Raw genomic sequence first — 19312 nt, 5'->3', positions numbered from 1 at the left:
CATCATCATTGAGAAAGTCAAGAGCCAACTTGAGCACTACTTACGGGATCTTAATACTACAACCGTATATTTATCCATTGAGAGGAGAAATATTGATACTAAATATGTAATTTAGAGTAGTTATTATATAACGTGACATCCCAGTGTTTTTTTATTTATTTATTTGTCATGTATATTAATAGAGTTTATTTTAGTATTAAGACGATCAAACGGATCTTTCACTTTATAGTGTTACACGTTTTGTAGTGGCACAAAATTAACATAGTATACTACTACTCACGAGTACCCGTCAGCACCACAAACCACCGCATCCCTCGAAGGATGTTGGGCGATTAATCGCAAATGTCATGTATAAAGTTTAGGTTGAACAAACTTAGGTCGTCAATTAATTTATTCTCCTATATTTTTTTGTTATATTCTCTTTTATATTGCAATTAATTTTATTTTAATACGAAAAACAATGACTCACATGATTGGTTACCAAAGATACCAGGTGAACATTTGATCTGTTCATGATCATTTTTTTAATATATTATTTGGTATCATACTCGAAATATTTCGTACCTACCTTTAGTCGTGTCATTTAGTATCTACCTTTATTAATCATGTCAAAAATAACCAACTACTTTTTTCACAATACAATATTACCAGTCATGTAAAGACTTTTTTTTTGTTTCAGGAAAAAAAATAAAATAAACACCCACCACCAATAAAACCATCCACCTCCACAATTTCTTCCACCACCACTAATGTTACCGCCTCCACCACTCACGGACACCCGCCATAGCTTTCACCGCTCGTTACTTCTTGCACTACCACCACTATTATCTATTGAAATAATTTTTACCAAAACTATTTATTGATGAAAATATGTTATGAGGATTAATTAAGAGAATATTTATGACGAAATGAAAAATTAATAAATCATTTATTAAGAGGAGTTAATTATATACTAATTAATAAAACACGTATAATGTTTAATTTGAGCAAACCATGACCATAGATTTATCTTCTTCTAGATAAATCTTGGCCACTCTTTATCTTGCCTAACTTGTCCAAACCTTGTTACCCGTTTTGTAGCGGCAAAAAATTAACATAGTATATTACTACCCACGAATACTCTTCAGCGCCACAAACCACCGCATCCCTCGAAGGATGTTGGGCGATTAATCGCAAATGCCATTTATAAAGTTTAGTTTGAACAAACTTAGGTATTTAATTAATTTATTCTCCTATATTTTTTTGCTATATTCTCTTTTGTATTGCAACTAGAAATAACCCATGTCGTAACGGCACGGCATGAGACGGAATAATTTTTAGTCGTAATGATTTGAAAAATGCTACGAACTATGATAAGACTTATTTTGATCCATGAACCGGTAGCTATAAGAATCTTAGATATTATTCATCCAAATAATTACAAATTCGGTTACACTTGTAATTAATCAAAATAATAATTTATGATAAAAATATCAAGTCAATTTTTTATTTTTTCCTAAAATATCATTTTTTAGTCGACCCAAAATTGGTGGCCTTTGATATTGTTTTGTGTTTCAACCCAAAACTCAGACGATATTTCAAACCAAAATTTACGCAAACCTTTATTTACCTTCCCTTAAAATTACTTACTTTCTCAAAACTAACAACTTCCCTCAAAAAATCTCATAGATCTCCACTACGTTTTTGATTTTCACTCCACATGAGTTAATGAAACTGTTTAAAATTTCAAGTGATACAGATCAAAAAAATGGATTTTGAACACATTATTCTTGATTTTCCATCTCACGTCTACTGAAAATTTAGGATATCAGATTTGTGATTCGTGGTTCAGGAGAAAATATGCAAAATCCATTGTGTAACTGTGATTCTTTGCACATGTTTATCAATTGCAGGGGTGGATTCATAGGAATGAAAATTGTGGTTATAATTCATTGCACCAAATGTCTTCATATTAATTTCAAAACAATTTTTTGCTTTGGTTTGTTTCTCATCTAGGCATGTTATAGGATTTTGTTCTTTATAAATAATTTATGTCTTTTTATTTAATTTGCTTCCTGGTTCATGATTTAATAAAAAAGACAACTGATAATCATGAATTTTCAATATAATTGGTCATCATGAATCAGAAATAATACCTTAGTTTTCATTTAATTTTTTGGATTAATTTGAAATTTTGTGATTCTTGATTTTGAAGATTCTTGGTGTGTTATTTATTTATTTGTAGATGGAGAATATAATGTAAAAAAAATCAAATGATGAGATAACTAAAGCTAATGGTCTTAAAAGAAAATCACATTTAATTTGAGTTTTATTTATGATCCTAATTATGAGAAAACCCATTCAAAGTATATTCATGATAAAAAGAGGTTACAATTTTTACATCCGTCAGATGTCTTTGACTGGGATGAGATTAGGATGATTGGATGCAACGTTTGTCTCTAAAATGTTATCTGTCCGTCGAAAGCTAAAATCCTATTCTGTTTTGTATTATAAAAGATTAATTTTATTTTAGTACTAAAAAAAATGATTCACATGATCGGTTACCAAAAATAGCGGGGAACCATTTGATCTTCATGATCATTTTTTATATATGATTTGGTATCATCCTCGAAATATTTGGTACCTACCTTTATTAATCGTGTCATTTAGTACCTACCTTTATTAATCATGTCAAAAACAACCAACTACTTCTTTCACAATACAATGTTACCCGTCATGTAAAGACATTTTTTTTTCTTTCAGGAAAAAAATAAATTAAACACCCACCACCACTAAAACCATCCACCTCCACAATTTCTTCCACCACCACTAATGTTACCGCCTCCACCACTCACTAACACCCGCCATAGCTTTCACCGCCCGTTACTTCTTGCACTACCACCACTATTATCCATTGAAATAATTTTTATCAAAACTATTTATTGATGAAAATATGTTATGATGGACTAATTAAGAGAATATTTATGACGAAATTAAAAATTAATAAATCAATTATTAAGAGGAATTAATTATACACTAATTAATAAAACACTTATAGTGTTTAATTTGAACAAACCATGACCATAGATTTATCTTCTTCCAGATAAATCTTAGCCACTCTTTATCTTGCCTAACTTGTCCAAACCTTGTTACCCGTTTTGTAGCGGCACAAAATTAACATAGTATATTACTATTCACGAATACCCGTCAGCACCACAAACCACCGCATCCCTCGAAAGATGTTGGGAGATTAATCGCAAATGTCATGTATAAAGTTTAGGTTGAACAAAATTAGGTCATTAATTAATTTATTCTCCTATATTATTTTTCTATATTCTCTTTTGTATTGAAATTAATTTTATTTTAATATTAAAAACAATAATTCACATGATCGGTTACCAAAGATAGCATCGGCACCATTTGATCCAATGTTCATGATCGTTTTTTTATATATGATTTGGTACCATCCTCGAAATATTTGGTACCCACCTTTATTAATCGTGTTTTTTAGTACCTACCTTTATTAATCGTGTCAAAAATAACCAATTATTTCTTTCACAGTACAATGTTACCCGTCATGTAAAGAAAATATGTTTTTTGTTTCAATAAAAAAAAATTAACACCCACCACCACTAAAACCATCCACCTCCACAATTTCTTCCACCACCACTAATGTTACCGCCTCCACCACTCACTAACACCCGCCATAGCTTTCACCGTCCATTACTTCTTGCACTACCACCACTATTATCCATTGAAATAATTTTTATCAAAACTATTTATTGATGAATATGTTATGATGGATTAATTAAGAGAATATTTATGACGAAATGAAAAATTAATAACTCATTTATTAAGAGGATTAATTATACGCTAATTAATTAAACACTTATGATATTTAATTTGAACAAACCATGACCATAGATTATCTTCTTCCTAGATAAATCTTGGCCATTATTTATCTTGCCTAACTTGTCCAAACCTTGTTTTGTATTCTAGAAAAGTGTCAAAGAAGTATATTAAATTACGAAGTAAAACGCTTATCTTTTGAACTTCGTAAGTGCGGCATCGAACATAATCTATGTAACTTGTTACATGATTGTGTATATGGGATATAGGTGTGATTTCATCCTCGGAAACAATATTTTATAACATTTTTTTAAAGGAAGTACATATACGAACTTATGTGTAATCAAAAGGAAATCAATAGGCATGTAGGTCCGGTTTCTCATGACTATCTTTTATGACCGAATCATACCTATGGTAGGATATGTGGTATAACCGATTCTTAAACATATGTTGAGAATCAAGGTATAACCAATCCTTACCTATCTTTGGAAGCTGGTATAACCGATTCTTAATCTTATGTTGAGAATCTAGGTAGAACCGGTCCTTACCTATATCGGGAAGTTGGTATAACCAATTCTTAACTTATGTTGGGAACCATGGTGGAACTGATCCCTACCCATTTCAAGAAGTTGGTATGACCAATTTCTTAACTTATGTTAGGAGACGTGGTGGAACCGATTCCTACCTATGTTGGAGACTTGGTAGAACCAAAACTTAACCTATGTTAGGTGTCATGGTAGAACAGATCATAACGGCAAAACCAAATCTCAAGTTCACATATTACTTCACGGTTTTGTGTGAGTTTGGAATTAGAGTTTCCTAAGATAGGAAAGTTATGGATGTCGACATAATTTGATCATGTGCACAATTCTTATTCTTAATTAATTTTTCAAAGATATTCCTTGATACTCAAGGTGATCCAAACCAAAATATTGAGAATCATTTAAGATATTCAATTCTTTATGTTTTGTTTTCCAGCAATTATAACATAACTCTAGAAAATGAATATTAGTAATGTGCTAAACTAATATTGGAATTTTTATTATGAGAGATTTCGGAAATTGTTTGACATAAATTGGAAATAGGAGAACCAAAATTTGTTATTTATTGCATATCTTGAGAATATTTTCGGTTTTGGAATTTTCTTGTTGTCCAAACAACCTTGGTCTATAAATAGTTGAGTTTGCATCACACTATCCTAAGAGCCAGGAAAACTGCATTCGTGTTGTTTCTGGTGGAGCCGTCTATCCGGAGAGAAAAGTACCCTACTTAGGAGAAATATCTTACGATAGCTTGTTTAAAGACTTATGTGGGATCAAGAAGCTCTACGAGTACCGTTGGTGGGAAACTACATAATTCCATTGTAATTTTAGTTTTTGATTATTGGTTTGATTGACTAACGGTGGTTGAAACTATGATTGCACCTAGTTTGATTATTCTTGAGAGCCTTCTCTTCTGACATAAGGGTCACTCAAACTAGATCAAAGTATCAAAAGGATCTTTAGAACTGTTGTTAGATCTATAGACATCTTGTGATAATTAATTGTTAACAGACTCTGATATGTGCATGATTGATCACAAGAGGATTCAAGTTTTTGTGTGCGGTTACTTTAAAGATAATCTAAGATTTGAAGACGAAGAAGATTTATCTAATTTTTTTTGTATCTTGTGAATTTTGTGCACACATTTTGATCATCTGGGATCCAACTAGATCTTGTTTATCTTTGATAAACTTGTCTTCCTAGTTGTGTAAGATCGGCATCATTTTATAGTTTCTCTTTGAGTTCTATATTGTTTAACTGCGAATCCGTAATTTGATTATTCGGATTGATCTAACCAGAAAAAGGAGTTTGTTAGATTAAATATAAGAACCTTAACATATCTTTTACCAAGGATTGAATAGAGTGGTTACCAGACATATTTGTTTCTTTACTGTTTGGAATACGATCAAAAGGATTTGAGTACATGAGACTTTACTGGGTAAAGCAATTCAAGATAGTGATTTTTATCTTGTGATTCACGTGTTGACCAAATGTTCGAAGACGCAGGCATACTGAGGAAACTAAGTAAGTAGGGATAGTTTACTTGGTCTCAACTATACGAGGTTGGATTTTGATCTTTGTATAGCGACTTAATTATGAGAGTATTCAAAACTGGACTAGGTCCCGGGGTTTTTCTACATTTGTGGTTTCCTCGTTAACAAAATCTTGTTTGTGTTATTTACTTTACTTTCGCATTATAATTGTTTAGTTATAATAAAGTAAATACACTTGTACGTTAATCCATATTACTTGACATTGATCATATAGTCAATCGTCTTAAGTACCATAACTATTGTCAAGTAAATATCTTGTTGTCGTATTGTCTCGACTTTTTCCATAGACTATCACTCAATATATCGGACTTATAGGTTGAAATTAAAAGATGTTGGTGTTTTTGGGTACCCTCGTGTTTCATCTGCAAATCGTGGAAATCTCTGTAAGATGCCCAATTAACAGCATGAAAAATGATTTCATTATGAGCATTTGAAAACAAGTCCTTTAAAAGTACTTTTCTTCCAATAAGTTCAAGTACCCTTTCAAAAAGGATGGTGGCTCTGATTTCAGTAAGAAAAGGCATGATGGTAAAAGAACAGTATTCATAACAAAGATCAATTTTTCGTCTTTTTGAAGAGTCAAGAATACGTTCTACTTGATTAATACAGTTTCTCCAACAAATTCATTGCGCACCTTCCCATGCTTTGAAAAAAGAATTATTTGAAGTTTTTTGGCTAACAACATGAAGTTTTCTGGCTAATACAGTAAGAAAAGGCATGATGTTTTTTTTTAATGAAAGAAAATATATTAAACTTGGAAGTTATACAACATGAAGTTTTCACCTTTTAGAAGCCCATTACTTTGCATTTCAGAAGACTAAGTTGCGGACCATTACCTGCAACATAAAAAAAAAAAAAAATCTTTGTACGGATCCACTTGGCAAGTTTGTCAGCCTCATCATTGAAATCTCTGTTTACATATTTCATATCTACAAAACTAACTGGATTCCAAAGAGAAATCACATCCTTGAGAATTGTATTCGTCCTCTGCTCACAGCTAGATGCCTTGTTGTTTAAAAATTAACAACTTCCCTGCAGTCCTTTCTGAGCTTGAAATGTTGAATATTTAGCTCCAATGCGCATTCTGTTGAATTCCATATTGCTAATGCTTCTGCTTTTCTTCCAAGAAACCTTAAAACATGTGTTGGAAAAGGATGAATGACCTCAATTTCGGAAGATTTTAAACTTGACATTCCGCACAATTTCGAGCTTGGAATACCTTGGATTCCAAGTTTTCTTCCAAGAAACCTTAAAACATGTGTTATACAAGGATGGATGACCTCAATTTCCGAAGCTTTTAACTTTGACATTCCGCAACTTTTGAAGCTTGGAATAACTTAGATTCCGTCATTAGACTTGCTCTTACACTTAAACTTCTGCATGCCTCGTCTATTTTTTTCAAAGGTTGCATCCCATTATAAGACTTGTTGTTAATATTCGAGTCATGATTTCATAATAATAAGGGTTGGTCACACTGAAGGGAAAAAGGTCCCTTGTAGTTTAGCCCATGATTTCTCTTGAATTGTGGTTCTTCTGTGACTAGGTCATGAAGTGGATTATCATAAAAGATCGTGGTTACGGTAGTTAATTGATCAAGGGACTTCAGATTCAGAATAGCAAAGGAGGGCTCATCTTATGATCATCTTGAAGAATCTTAAGCTACAGTTGCACTATCCTAAGCCAAATCAACCGGTCAACTATAACACCGGCACCAAACTTCCACAGTTTCACTGGTTTACCTCTCTATAGTTGCAATATCATGAGCCTCATTTTCATGATTGCTAAAGGCGATACAAAAGTTTTACTAGGACTGGTACCAATCCGTATAAAACTATACAATCATGACTATTGGATTTCTGCATTGGTACCATCCCTAGCAAAACTGATACCCTTGTAAAAATCGTGCTCATTTTGTTTTGGAATGTGAAAAGTAAGACAAAATATGACTTGTTTGAAAACAGTTCGATTCCCGTCTAAACCATCATTACATCACCCCACGTGAATTATGCAAATTTATACCGGTAAAAATCAAGTGATCCCGAGTCAAATATCAGCTCGCATATGTGAAAAACGATGTAACTCGAACATCGGAAAATCAACAATACACGATGTGCCCACACAATAAGCTCTCACCTATGCATGATAAAGACCTAATTTAGTTTTCCCAAGGGTCGGCCTGTGAAAATTAGGGAGCTTATCGGAATTCAAGTACTAACACCACCCAAACCTTCTGCCGAAGTAGCCCCCTTATAAAAGGCTAATAATAAGCTGGGACAATGTTCAAAGCAACTGAGAGAAAGTCCTACAAAGAAGAAATGAGAGGGCAAAGACTCAACACCAAAAGTCATTTCCCTTTTTAATTTTTATGCCCCACATTATTATTATTCCTCTACCTAAACCAAATAATTTATTTTCAGGAAAAACGTAGAAAAATTCAATAGGGGTTGCAATAATTTAGGGGAGCAAAATCATTAAAATCATGCAGAAACGTGAATTAACTGCAGGATTAATATAGGGATAGTTTATTAAGTAACTCATATTTGCTTCAAAAAAAAAAAAAAGTACTCCCTCCGTTTCAGGAAAAGAGTTATTTTTTCTTTTAAATTTTGTATCTACAAAAGAAATACTTTCATTTAGATTTTTGTTAAAGGGAGAGAAAAAAGCGATTCGATGAGTGCAAAAATCGTTGTCAACTCAGTATTACGACCTAATCAGTATAATCTTTCTAACTCAGACTTTAATACCCCTTCTAAATACGCCCACTGAGTGCATATGTAACTCATGCCCATTCTCCAAATATGTTCACCACCATGAACACCGGTGATGGCCAATAAAGAAACCAAAAAGAATTCTTCAGCACCATCGTATCATCACTTCAAAACCTAGTGATCTTAGGTTTGAGATCAACGTAATCAAAACAAAAAAAATCTTTAATCAAAATCCAGAAGAAAAAAAAATCAAAAAAGTAATATTGATATTAGAGAGTAAAACTATGTTAATAGATAACCAAAAGCTAATTAACCTAGTTTATATTGCAAAATCCTCTTTTTTTTTTGCTAATCAAAAGCTAATTAACCTAGTTTAAAAGCAAAATCTTTCAATAAACAAAAAGGTCATAATCGAGCATTTTAACCAGATAAAATAGCGGGTTTCTGAAAGGAAAAAAAAAACAGATAAAATAGCGACTAGTGATGAAGTTCCATCTGAATCAAGACTATCTACCCAAACAAACCCAATAAATCATAACTGTGACAGAATTCTGAAGATCACGAATAATTTGTTGACTGGATGTGTATAAGAACGGAGCGGCTACGATGTGGTCGGACCACATACTTCAAGTATGTGGCCCCTCCTTATATTTTGACACATATTATAAAGTAGAAAATAAAGTTCTAAAACTGTTTTATTAGACAACCGTTTAACTAAAAAAGAAATGGGAAAAATATCGTTTGGTCCTTTTTTAGGTGGGACCATGTCTGTTTGGTCCTTTGGTCAAACGCATTTACTGTTTGGTCCATAATTATTTAAAAATATTAAACTGACAAAAATACCCTTCCGTGTTAATTTTTATTTATTTTCTTGTAGCAGTTCATTCCAGAAATGAAGTCCATACAAAAACCTAAAAAAAACAGACTTCATTCCAGAAATAAACTCCATACAAAAACCAAAAAAAACGGAGTTCATTCTAGAAATGAAGTCCATATAAAAGCCTAAGAAAACGGAGTTCATTACAGAAATGAAGTCCATATAAAAACGTAAGAAAACGGAGTTCATTCCAGAAATGAAGTCCATATAAAAACCTAAGAAAACGAAGTTCATTCCAGAAATGAAGTCCATATAAAAACCTAAAAAAACAGAGTTCATTCCAGAAATGAAGTCCATATAACAACCTAAATAAACAGACTTCATTCCAGAAATGAACTCCATACAAAAACCTAAAAAAAACAGACTTCATTGCAGAAATGAAGTCCATACAAAAACCTAAAAAAACAGACTTCATTCCAGAAATGAACTCCATATAAAAACCTAAATAAACAGGCTTCATTCCAGAAATGAACTCCATACAAAAACCTAAAAAAAAAACAGACTTCATTCCAGAAATGAAGTCCATATAAAAACCTAAAAAACAAAGTTCATTCCAGAAATGAAGTCATATAACAACCTAAACAAACAGACTTCATTCCAGAAATGAACTCCTTATAAAAACAGACTTCATTTCTGGAATGAACTCCATATAAAGCAGAGTTCATTTCTGGAATGAACTGCAGCATCATCATCTTCATCATCTTCGTTGTCTTCAACGACAACAACAACATCTTCGTCTTCAAAAACACCACCGTCATAAACGGCAGTAGCAGATCTTTATATTCTTCATCTTCTTCATCATCATCATCAAAATCAAGATAACACCATCGTCTTCATCGTCAACAGCAGCAGCAACAACAACATATTATCATCTTCTTCATCATCTTCATCGTCAACAGCAGTAGAAAAAAGAAAAGAAATCCCTAAAAAATCGTATTCAACAGTACCAACATCATCGTATTCATCGTCTACAACTACCGATCTAAATATCTAAATCGATTTTCACCTTCATCACCATCGTTTACAACAGCAGGAAGAAAAGAGAAAAAAAATGGAGACGTCATTAACAGGAGGAAAAAGAAGAAGAAAGAAAAGAGAGAGAGATTAGATCTGGAAAGATGAGAGAGAAGGTAATTCTGAGAATGATTTATTCTCTCTTACTTTTTGACTATATATATGGTGCTTATCCAAAAGGGTATTTCTGTCACTACAAGGTGACATTTACATCATCCATGACATCAGCCTAGGACCAAACAATAATTTTTAGGACCAAACTATAATTTATATTACCAAATAGGACCAAACAGACATTTGACTGGGTCAAATGGACTAGACTCTCTCTAATATATTATTCCTAGGACCTAATGGTATTTCCTACAAAAGAAATTAACTTCCTACTTTTTCTCAAAAAGTGAATGCTTTACGGGGATTTAGAGGGAGCAGGTTTTTAGGTTATACAGGTGTCAAGAAATAAACATGGGCCACATAAAATGACTATGTGGCCCGACCACATCGTAGACGGAGCGGTATAAGAAAATACTTGAATATTATAAATCAATCATTTGCCCTTCTGGTCCCTCCGTTATCAGTTTCTTTCGTTACCCAAAGCAGATACCTTCTTTCTTTTGCTCCTACTATATATTATTTTCTTCCAATGTATAAAAAGCTCAGAAACCTAAAATTAGGTTTTTTTCAAGATGGGTTTATCAATTCATTCAATCGAGTTATTTATGAAAGCTTTAGGTAGTAAATGAATAGTGATTAAAGCTACTGAGAGATCAAATTGGTTGTTTCGCTTGATAGGATTGTCGGTAGTTAGAAAAGAGGAAGTGACGTCGGTGGTGTAGACTTTTTTATTAGTTGGTCGGCGTCGACGGAGCAACTGATGGGATGGTGGCGGGCATATTTGGAGAATGGGTGTGTGACTTCAATGGGCGTATTTAGGAAGGAATTTTTGGTCCGAGTTAAAAACATTATGCTGAACAGGTGGTAATACTGAGTTGACTGCGATTTTCGCATTTCTCGGATCGCTTTTTGCTTTCCCTTTAACAAAAATCTTCATTTATAATAGGATGAACATCCAAAACTATCATTCCTCGTACTAATGATAATAGTGGCAATTGTGGTGATTAAATGGTTTTTTTGAGGGTTTTTATTGAGGATGGTTTTGGAAATAAATTTAAAAAGTTACTCTTTCACAAACTTGCCTTAAAACTTGTGCAAATTGGAAAAGTAACTCTTTTCCTGAAACGGAGGGAGTAACTACGGTAAACATCCAACACATGATAACAAGTCCCAACCAAATTCGTTTATTCTTGGTAAGTTTCATGTCTTTGTAGTGTAACCTCTAACGTTGTTTGTAAATGCACGTGATATTCTTATGATGTTATAGTTTATTGTACTTTCTTTCATAAAACCTAAAGACAGCGGCTATTCTTAATACATCAATCCACCAGAATTCTGAAGACATATATTTGGTTATTAGAAAAGAACGGCAAGTTCTCAGTCAAGTATGCATATAAGAAGATGTTTAAGGGTCGGAATGGTACTTCAACAGTTAGTTCAAGAACGAAGAAATTTTTCAAGAAGCTCTAGAGTCTCAACATGCTACCAAGAGTAAAACAGTTCTTATGAAAATGCATCAGGGACATTCTGCCAACAAGAGATAAACTAACTCATATTATCCCTGATGCTTCTTGTCCTCACTGCTCTTCTCAACTTGAAACACCCACTCATCTCTTGATGGATTGCAGCCTGTCTAAGGTTGTTTGGTTTAGATCTCTTGGTCTTCAGAATGTCCCTCTTCTTAATCTAACAGACTGGATCTGCAGTTGGTTTGATGATTGCTTAGATAACCAAATTACAAAATCAGTGCTAGTGAATAGGGCCATTGTTGCATGGCGCCTTTGGTCTCACAAATGTGACAAAGTCTTTCAAGGAAGTGTTATATCCCCTCAGGCTATAATCTCTAGCTGCAATAAGTATATGGCTGACCAACACAGTAGTACTACTAATCATTTTAGACCAGCTTCTAAGATGAATAGAACTAACCTTCACTGGCTGCCTCCTCCCATTGGCACTCCCTCTTTAAATTGTGATGGTTCTTTTAATCATATAAACAATTCTGGTGGTCTTGGTCTAATACTCCGTGATTTTGCAGGGGCTTTCAGGGGAACACAAAGCTTCTACTTAGTTGATTCATGGGGAGCCGATCAACCAAAATGTAAAGAACTACTGGAAGCAGTCAGATGGGCTGACGAAGTTCGCCTGGACATCGTTGATTTTCAGTTAGATTCGAAGATTGTGGTTCATGTGGTTAACAGTGACGTCGATTTTCAGTTAGATTCGAAGATTGTGGTTGATGCGGTTAACAGTGACAGTTATAATATCGACCGGATATTACATAAATTAGTTGCTGAAATAAAATCTTTTTTTAGAGATTTAACTCCCATATACCGAATGTCACGTAATTCTGGAGGATATAAACCATGTAGTCACGTAATTCTCTTAATAAATTTCCTTGTTTCAAAAAAAAAAAAAAAAAAAAAAAACTAAAGACAGCATCATATGGCTTTCAATCTTCAAAATACAATTCTAAAATCAACTATTTTTAGTAGACAAATGAAAGCTAACCGTGTCCCCATTTGATTTGTCAAGCACACCTCACGTGAAGAAATGCATTTCTCTCCAATACATATGGAAGTAGACAAAATTTTCTCAGTAATATTTCCAAGTATATTTGGGATCTTCGCACTTCGGCATTACTTTTTCCAAATAATAACGTAATATAAAACTATATGCAGAAGCGAGAAAATCCGTTTCGAATTGTCTGCCGAAGATGACTGTTTGACACGTTTGCATTCTAGGCATGTGGTTGTTTTGTCGCACCTCATATTAGCATTGATCTTGTCTTAAAGGCAAGGGCCTATACATGTACTGACAATGTGCACTATTATTAAAGTATGAATTAATACAAACTAACAGTCATCATTAGCTTGACCAAAATACATGCAAGTACTGTAACCCTATCAAAAAACTAAGGTATCATCCTAGCCAACCATTTTCTCCAGAAACTGAACTGGTGGAGAAAGTTGGGTATATCATATTATGCAAAAAAGTGGGTAGTTCTCTGTGGCAATATCAACAACTGAGAAAGAGTACCTGCTAGCTGTGCAGTCCAACCCAAAGATGATATTTGTCCAAGCACAAGAAGTCCAGAAGCAGAATAAGGTGGTGACATGAATATTTATCCCCAATAGTCGTGAGACGTTTCTAATGGTTCTATTTCTATCCATCTTTTTTATCTTTCTTTTTTTTCCTGTTTCTATCCATCTTGATTTGTCAAGCAGCCTCGAACAAACCATTTCTGTGTTCAGAGAAAACTTGAAACCAAGGGGGGAGTAGTCATGGGTATCTATTATATCTTCATCATTGTGACAAAATGCTGCTTCGTGGCTTAAGCCTTCCAGGCACATATCATTCATGGCTCCCATATGTGAGGAAGAATATAGACCTTTTGTATCCTACGCGACCAGTTGTAAATCAGATTGGCCTGGTGAGGGATACTCTTCAACAGAATCGATGGCTGATAATCCCTTCGTTTCATAATTGAAGTTATCACCAGAGGGTAGTTGCAGTTTCACCAAATTTGGCAAAATCGTATCCCTATAACCCATGCTCATGAATCTGACGTTACCACACGGAGAGTGTAAGATACTTCTGTTTATGTACTCACCACTCATCTTAATGTTCTCTGTAAAAGAAAGATAATGGGGGGAGTTGAAAGATATGTTCATCGGTGGGAAATGATGCGAGATGGCAACTTGACAGTTCCTGTTTTCATTGATTTGGCTTCTTCCCAAACCAGGTAGAGGATAGCTTTCTGAGTAGGAGTCCAACAAAGGAAAACCTGGACCCTCACAAAGGGCAAAATCAGATGAAGACTGCAGCTCAGTTGCGCTATACTTGAGGTTTGAAGTTGTCCAGTTATAATCTTCTGATAAAGTACTTGAAGTGGGACTCCAATCCAATATGGTGATTGGAGAATTGCAAGAAAGATATTGTTCATTTCCTGAATCATAGTCATAGTAACCCAAATATTGAGTACATTGTTCACTTCTAAGCAGGGGTTCATTTAGATCATAAAGCTCATCCAACTCTTTGGAGCTTGACTTGTTACTAAGGCCAAGTTGCTTCTCTGAATAATCCCAGAATGAATGCAGGTTTCCACGGATTGAGAAGTCCGACTTAGATTGCTTTAGTGAAGGATGTCCATATCCACTGAATAATTCTTTTCTATCTAGGTAGTCAATATCATAATCTGATTCCCTTGGCATCTGCAAACTTCCAAGTTTTCTATCATCTGTAAGATCAAGATCAAAATCTGATTCCCTCATCATCTGCAGACTTCTACGTCTTTTATCATCTGTAAAATCATCAGAGTATCTCTTTCGACACTGAAGGTGAAATTTGTTGGCCTGCTGAGCTAAAGGAGAACCAGAATTCTTAGTATCCAACTGCATGAAAATGTTCTCTCTAAACTGGTTGGACCAACAGTTTGACAGACCATTTTCTATGCAATGCTTAGCAAAAGGTCGAACAAAATTCACAGGCGAAGATGAGCTTTCAGGAAGCTCCTCCAGGGCAAGCAACTGAGACTTGGTGGTCGACACTGGATGCTTTGTCTTTTGAGTAGAACAAATCTGCTACAGCATGAACCTTACAAGTATCAAAGTTGATGACAGGGAGCACAACAAAATCACCAGACAGGTACTTTTTTGCAAGTAGTTTTTCTAAGACGTACGACCAAATAAACCGTGCAAACTCGAGGGGTAAAAAAATCCATAAAGAAATTGGAACATACCATGCTTGCAGTTTTGTTGCTCTCAGGAATTAGCCGTTGTAGGAGAACTGATACCAAAACGTACCTGAGCAAATTTTGGTCAAGAATTAATAGGGGACAAAGAAGACAACATATCCAGTTAATGAACTTGTGTCTAACCCTTTTGAGTGGCACTGGCTAATGTCACTAGATGAGAATTCCAAAGCCCAACGAAGTAATTTCTTCCTCTTTGCTGCAAAGACTTCCACATTTCTGTTTTGAGCCCCTGAAATTCGACAACAAGTTTGTTGGAAAAGGCTTGTAGATTCCCAATATTATAGTAATACCAATGCACAGTACTGTATCGCTGAAGGTATTAGAGTACTTAACAAGTGCAGCAGTGCAGCCCAGATGTGTGTGCGACAAAAATCAATCGTATTACACCAACAAAACATCGCGCCATATAAAAAACTCCAACTCGGTAAAGTACAGCTGTAACACGCTATTATTGCCTGAAGATTATCGGGACTAGAAATGACCAATTGTTGGTCACAACCACATCAACCAATCTTTACTGCGAGATTCATTTACAGTTACAGCACATGGTAAAGACTATATCAAATGTCATGCATTACGATTCGACATTTTGATTAAACGAGAAAAATGAAGGTCTATACATACTAATATTTGTGGTGAACGAAATAGTTACTAGTGAGAGAAGCACCATCGCTCATTTGTAGTACAGAAGAAAAAGAAAAAAAAATGCTGTTTCATTGAGAAAATGAACAAGTATTGAAATATATCCAAAAATGGTGTATACCTGAGTTCCTTGACTCCCCTGGTAATGACAGAGATGGCCGGGACATCTGAGGTGATCCGACTTTAATTGGTGTTACCACTGCAACAGGCATCAAAGACCTTCTCAGATCATCAAATTTAACAGGATTGCGTGTGTTGCTCGGCTCTGCATAGAAGATATAGTGCCGATGCCCCAATAAGAGTCATATCACAGATCAATCTCACCACTGAAAAACATAAAGCCAATAAGCAACAAAGATAAGATCTTCTAGGAACCTACCTCAAACAGGTTTATTTGCTTCTGTGGTGTCCTGTTTCTTATGTGTATACGAGTTGAAACTACCATCAGCATCTGTACGAAGTTTCTTATAAAATACATACTCTGATGTTTTTGGTTCTTCAACTGCACATCACCTCCTCATTCAGAAAAAAAAAAATTGCCATTCAAATAAGAAGACATTATTTCAAAAAAAATAAAATCTGCACATCCCAACAAATTTCAGAAAATTTGTGTGTAATATAATATACTCACAAGTAGGAGGAAGGGCTTCTTTTGCCGGTAGTGCATAAGGATTACGTTTTCCAATTACTGGAAAATCAACTTCAGTCTCTGCAAACCTTACTCTTATCACTCTCTTCATATCTACTTGCACATAACAACAACAGCTTATACACAAAAACACAAGTTTCATTGGTAACAGCAAAAGAGAAAAAGAAATTAATACATAAAAACCCTAATCCATAACTCTAATTTTCTTGAACCTGACAAAAGAATCTTTAATTCAGTACAACTACAACAAAACTTTCACGTACCAGACACATATGAATCTGTTCAGCTATTTCAAACCAAAACAAAGGCATAAGGAATTACTTTGATAACAAAACAATTGAAGAAATCATATCCCGATAGAGAATGAACCTGGTCTTTGACGAGGAACCCTAGAATTCAACCCGCTTAAGGACCTTCGAACTTCATGTAAACTTCTATGTGAAGAAGTTCCGAATTGTTGTCGATCTTCAATATCTGAATTATTTGTCATTGTTTCCATTTTACTGACTCGCGGAAACTCTAGCCTGATCTCCCCCAATTGAACATATTGCAGGGCCGTTCGTGAGATTTTTTTGCCCTGAAGCAAAAATTTTTTCTGTGCCCCCAAAAAAAATTTATTTTTTTTTGCCACGACTAATAATAAAAGATAAGTAAGTTTTATAGGTATGTAAAGCATTGCAGAGCATCGTCTAATTTTTGTAAGAAAAATATCTCCTAAAATGTGAGGCAGTGAGAACTTGATAGTGTGAAAGAATCCTTCTCGTGTTAGAATTACAAAAAAATGGAGAAATGAAAAGAAATTATAAGTTACGTTTTTCAATCAATAATTTAAGACCCAAAGAACACGAAAGATTTGGGTGGTTATTTAGAGCACCTTTCTTTTAGGCTCCAAAAGCCAAAACGTTGGTAGAAAGAAAAGAACGAGTTTGTAGAATATTCAAAATAAATCCCCAACTTTTTATGTTTATTAAATATTTGTCCTAAATATTTACGTAATATAATCAATAAGTCCCTTCTAGAATTTTATTTTTAAGTAAACCCACACTATAAAACTGGGTTGTTACTAGGGCTGCACATACTCCGGTACGGCCCGGTTCTCTTATGGAACCGGTCGATGTACTTGGTGTTGGCCGGTACCTCCTTTTGAGGACCGGTACCTGTACTTGTACCTGGTGTTGTACCGGTACTCCGGTACCGGTCCGGTACAAGTCCGGTACCGGGTTTTTACCCATATTTTTACAAATTGATTAACAACATCGTTATCTATTATCCACCACTAATTGCATGCAAAGAACTACAAGCTTCAAAATCAGCATCAGAACACAAATGAAACACATCAATCAGCCAACCAACTATCAAACAAATCAATTATCGTTTATATATTGACATTCAGAACCCCAATTCTACAATAAAAACTCAGTAGAAATAATTAAAAAAAATTGATAAAGATTGAATCAATTGAACTGTTTTCTTAGCTTCATCTTCAATTCGTCACCAACCCATTAATCGATTGACATAAACAACCAGCTTTTCTTCCTTTACAAACCCTAAATCTCCATATGTCAAGCAATTCAGTCCCTCTGTAAAAAAACACCATCAATCAATCAATAAAAAAAAACCCACAAAACTAAATGCTTGCATCAAAGATTTCCTTCATAATTCTTTTGATGTATCATAAGTCAAATTAAACATGCAGAAAACATTTGATTCATCATCAGAAATCAAAAAGTTTGAAATAATTTCGTTGTGCTGAGAATAAGAATAATGATCGACAGATCGTAGACATCTCTTCGGCAGACCCTTAATTTTGATTTCATTCCACAACAACAATTTCTCGTCTTCAATGAACCGGCATCTCCTCTTCAGTACACACTCTCATCTTTGCCTCCAAGCCTACCAAGAAAAATAAAACGAAGAAGAAAAAGGATGAGACTCGATAGATAAGTATCACTTAAAACCTAGGGTGGACGACCACGATTAAAAACTAATCAAAAATCTAATGGCTGATAATGATCGGTTCTTTAAGGACGGTTCCTGCCGGTACTCCCCCTAGAAACGGTCCCTGTACTTGCTCTAAGTCGGTTCCCATTATCCAATCCCGGTCCCTGTATCGGTTACTCTGATACCGGTTCGGTTCCGGTCCGGTATTTCCGGTTCCAGACCGGTACAGGTCCTCTTGACCTGTTTTTGTGCAGCCCTAACTGTTGCTGCCCCCTAGGCCTTGCTTCCCTGAAGTGGGCCTTTCCCTGATTACCCTATGGGGTCGGCCCTCCATATCGGAGAGTTCAAGTTTGTTGGAAATGGGGGGATTTGTTTGCCTGATTGCCTCCCTCTGTTTTACCAGTACATAGTACATACTACAACGATCATATCATATGTTATCCCAATTTTACACGAAAACACTGCCCAAGCCGCCTGCTTGGCATTTGGTTAGGGCGGTTCCTATGTAATGGGTTGTACTCCATCCGTCCCTTTTTTTTTTCTTAATAATAAAATTTTATTGAATCCAAAAATATTACAAAAAGGTATTCACAATGAATAACGATTATTACGTGAAACTATGAAACTAGTTGGAAGCCTAACAAGCTAAGCTCCAACGACATACTACTATATTAATTGAACAGGTTGATGTGTT

The 19312-nt window shown here is 34.7% G+C and overlaps 1 protein-coding gene across 10 annotated transcripts; it reads right to left on the bottom strand.

The window, feature by feature from the left end:
• Positions 1-13448: 13448 nt before the first annotated feature.
• LOC113318557 lies at positions 13449-17364 on the bottom strand. 10 transcript variants are annotated; one of them, XM_026566732.1, is made up of 8 exons: positions 17047-17364; positions 16941-16963; positions 16660-16770; positions 16408-16541; positions 16150-16293; positions 15510-15615; positions 15372-15435; positions 13449-15213 (listed from the first exon to the last, which is right to left on the bottom strand). In XM_026566732.1, the coding sequence occupies exons 5-8, from the start codon at positions 16238-16240 to the stop codon at positions 14032-14034; spliced, it is 1443 nt and encodes a 480-aa protein (XP_026422517.1). In that variant the 5' UTR covers positions 16241-16293; positions 16408-16541; positions 16660-16770; positions 16941-16963; positions 17047-17364; the 3' UTR covers positions 13449-14031. The 10 variants fall into 10 exon arrangements, with proteins under 10 accessions (XP_026422517.1, XP_026422514.1, XP_026422518.1 ...); XM_026566729.1 differs by having other exon boundaries at positions 16941-17364; XM_026566733.1 differs by having other exon boundaries at positions 16408-16530; positions 16941-17364.
• Between the last annotated feature and the right edge of the window lie 1948 nt (positions 17365-19312).

Source organism: Papaver somniferum, chromosome 10 (genome assembly GCF_003573695.1).
Source record: "Papaver somniferum cultivar HN1 chromosome 10, ASM357369v1, whole genome shotgun sequence".
In the NCBI taxonomy this organism is placed as follows: domain Eukaryota; kingdom Viridiplantae; phylum Streptophyta; class Magnoliopsida; order Ranunculales; family Papaveraceae; genus Papaver; species Papaver somniferum.
Note: the sequence above shows the minus strand (reverse complement) of the source record. Positions and strands in the feature narration are given on the sequence as shown.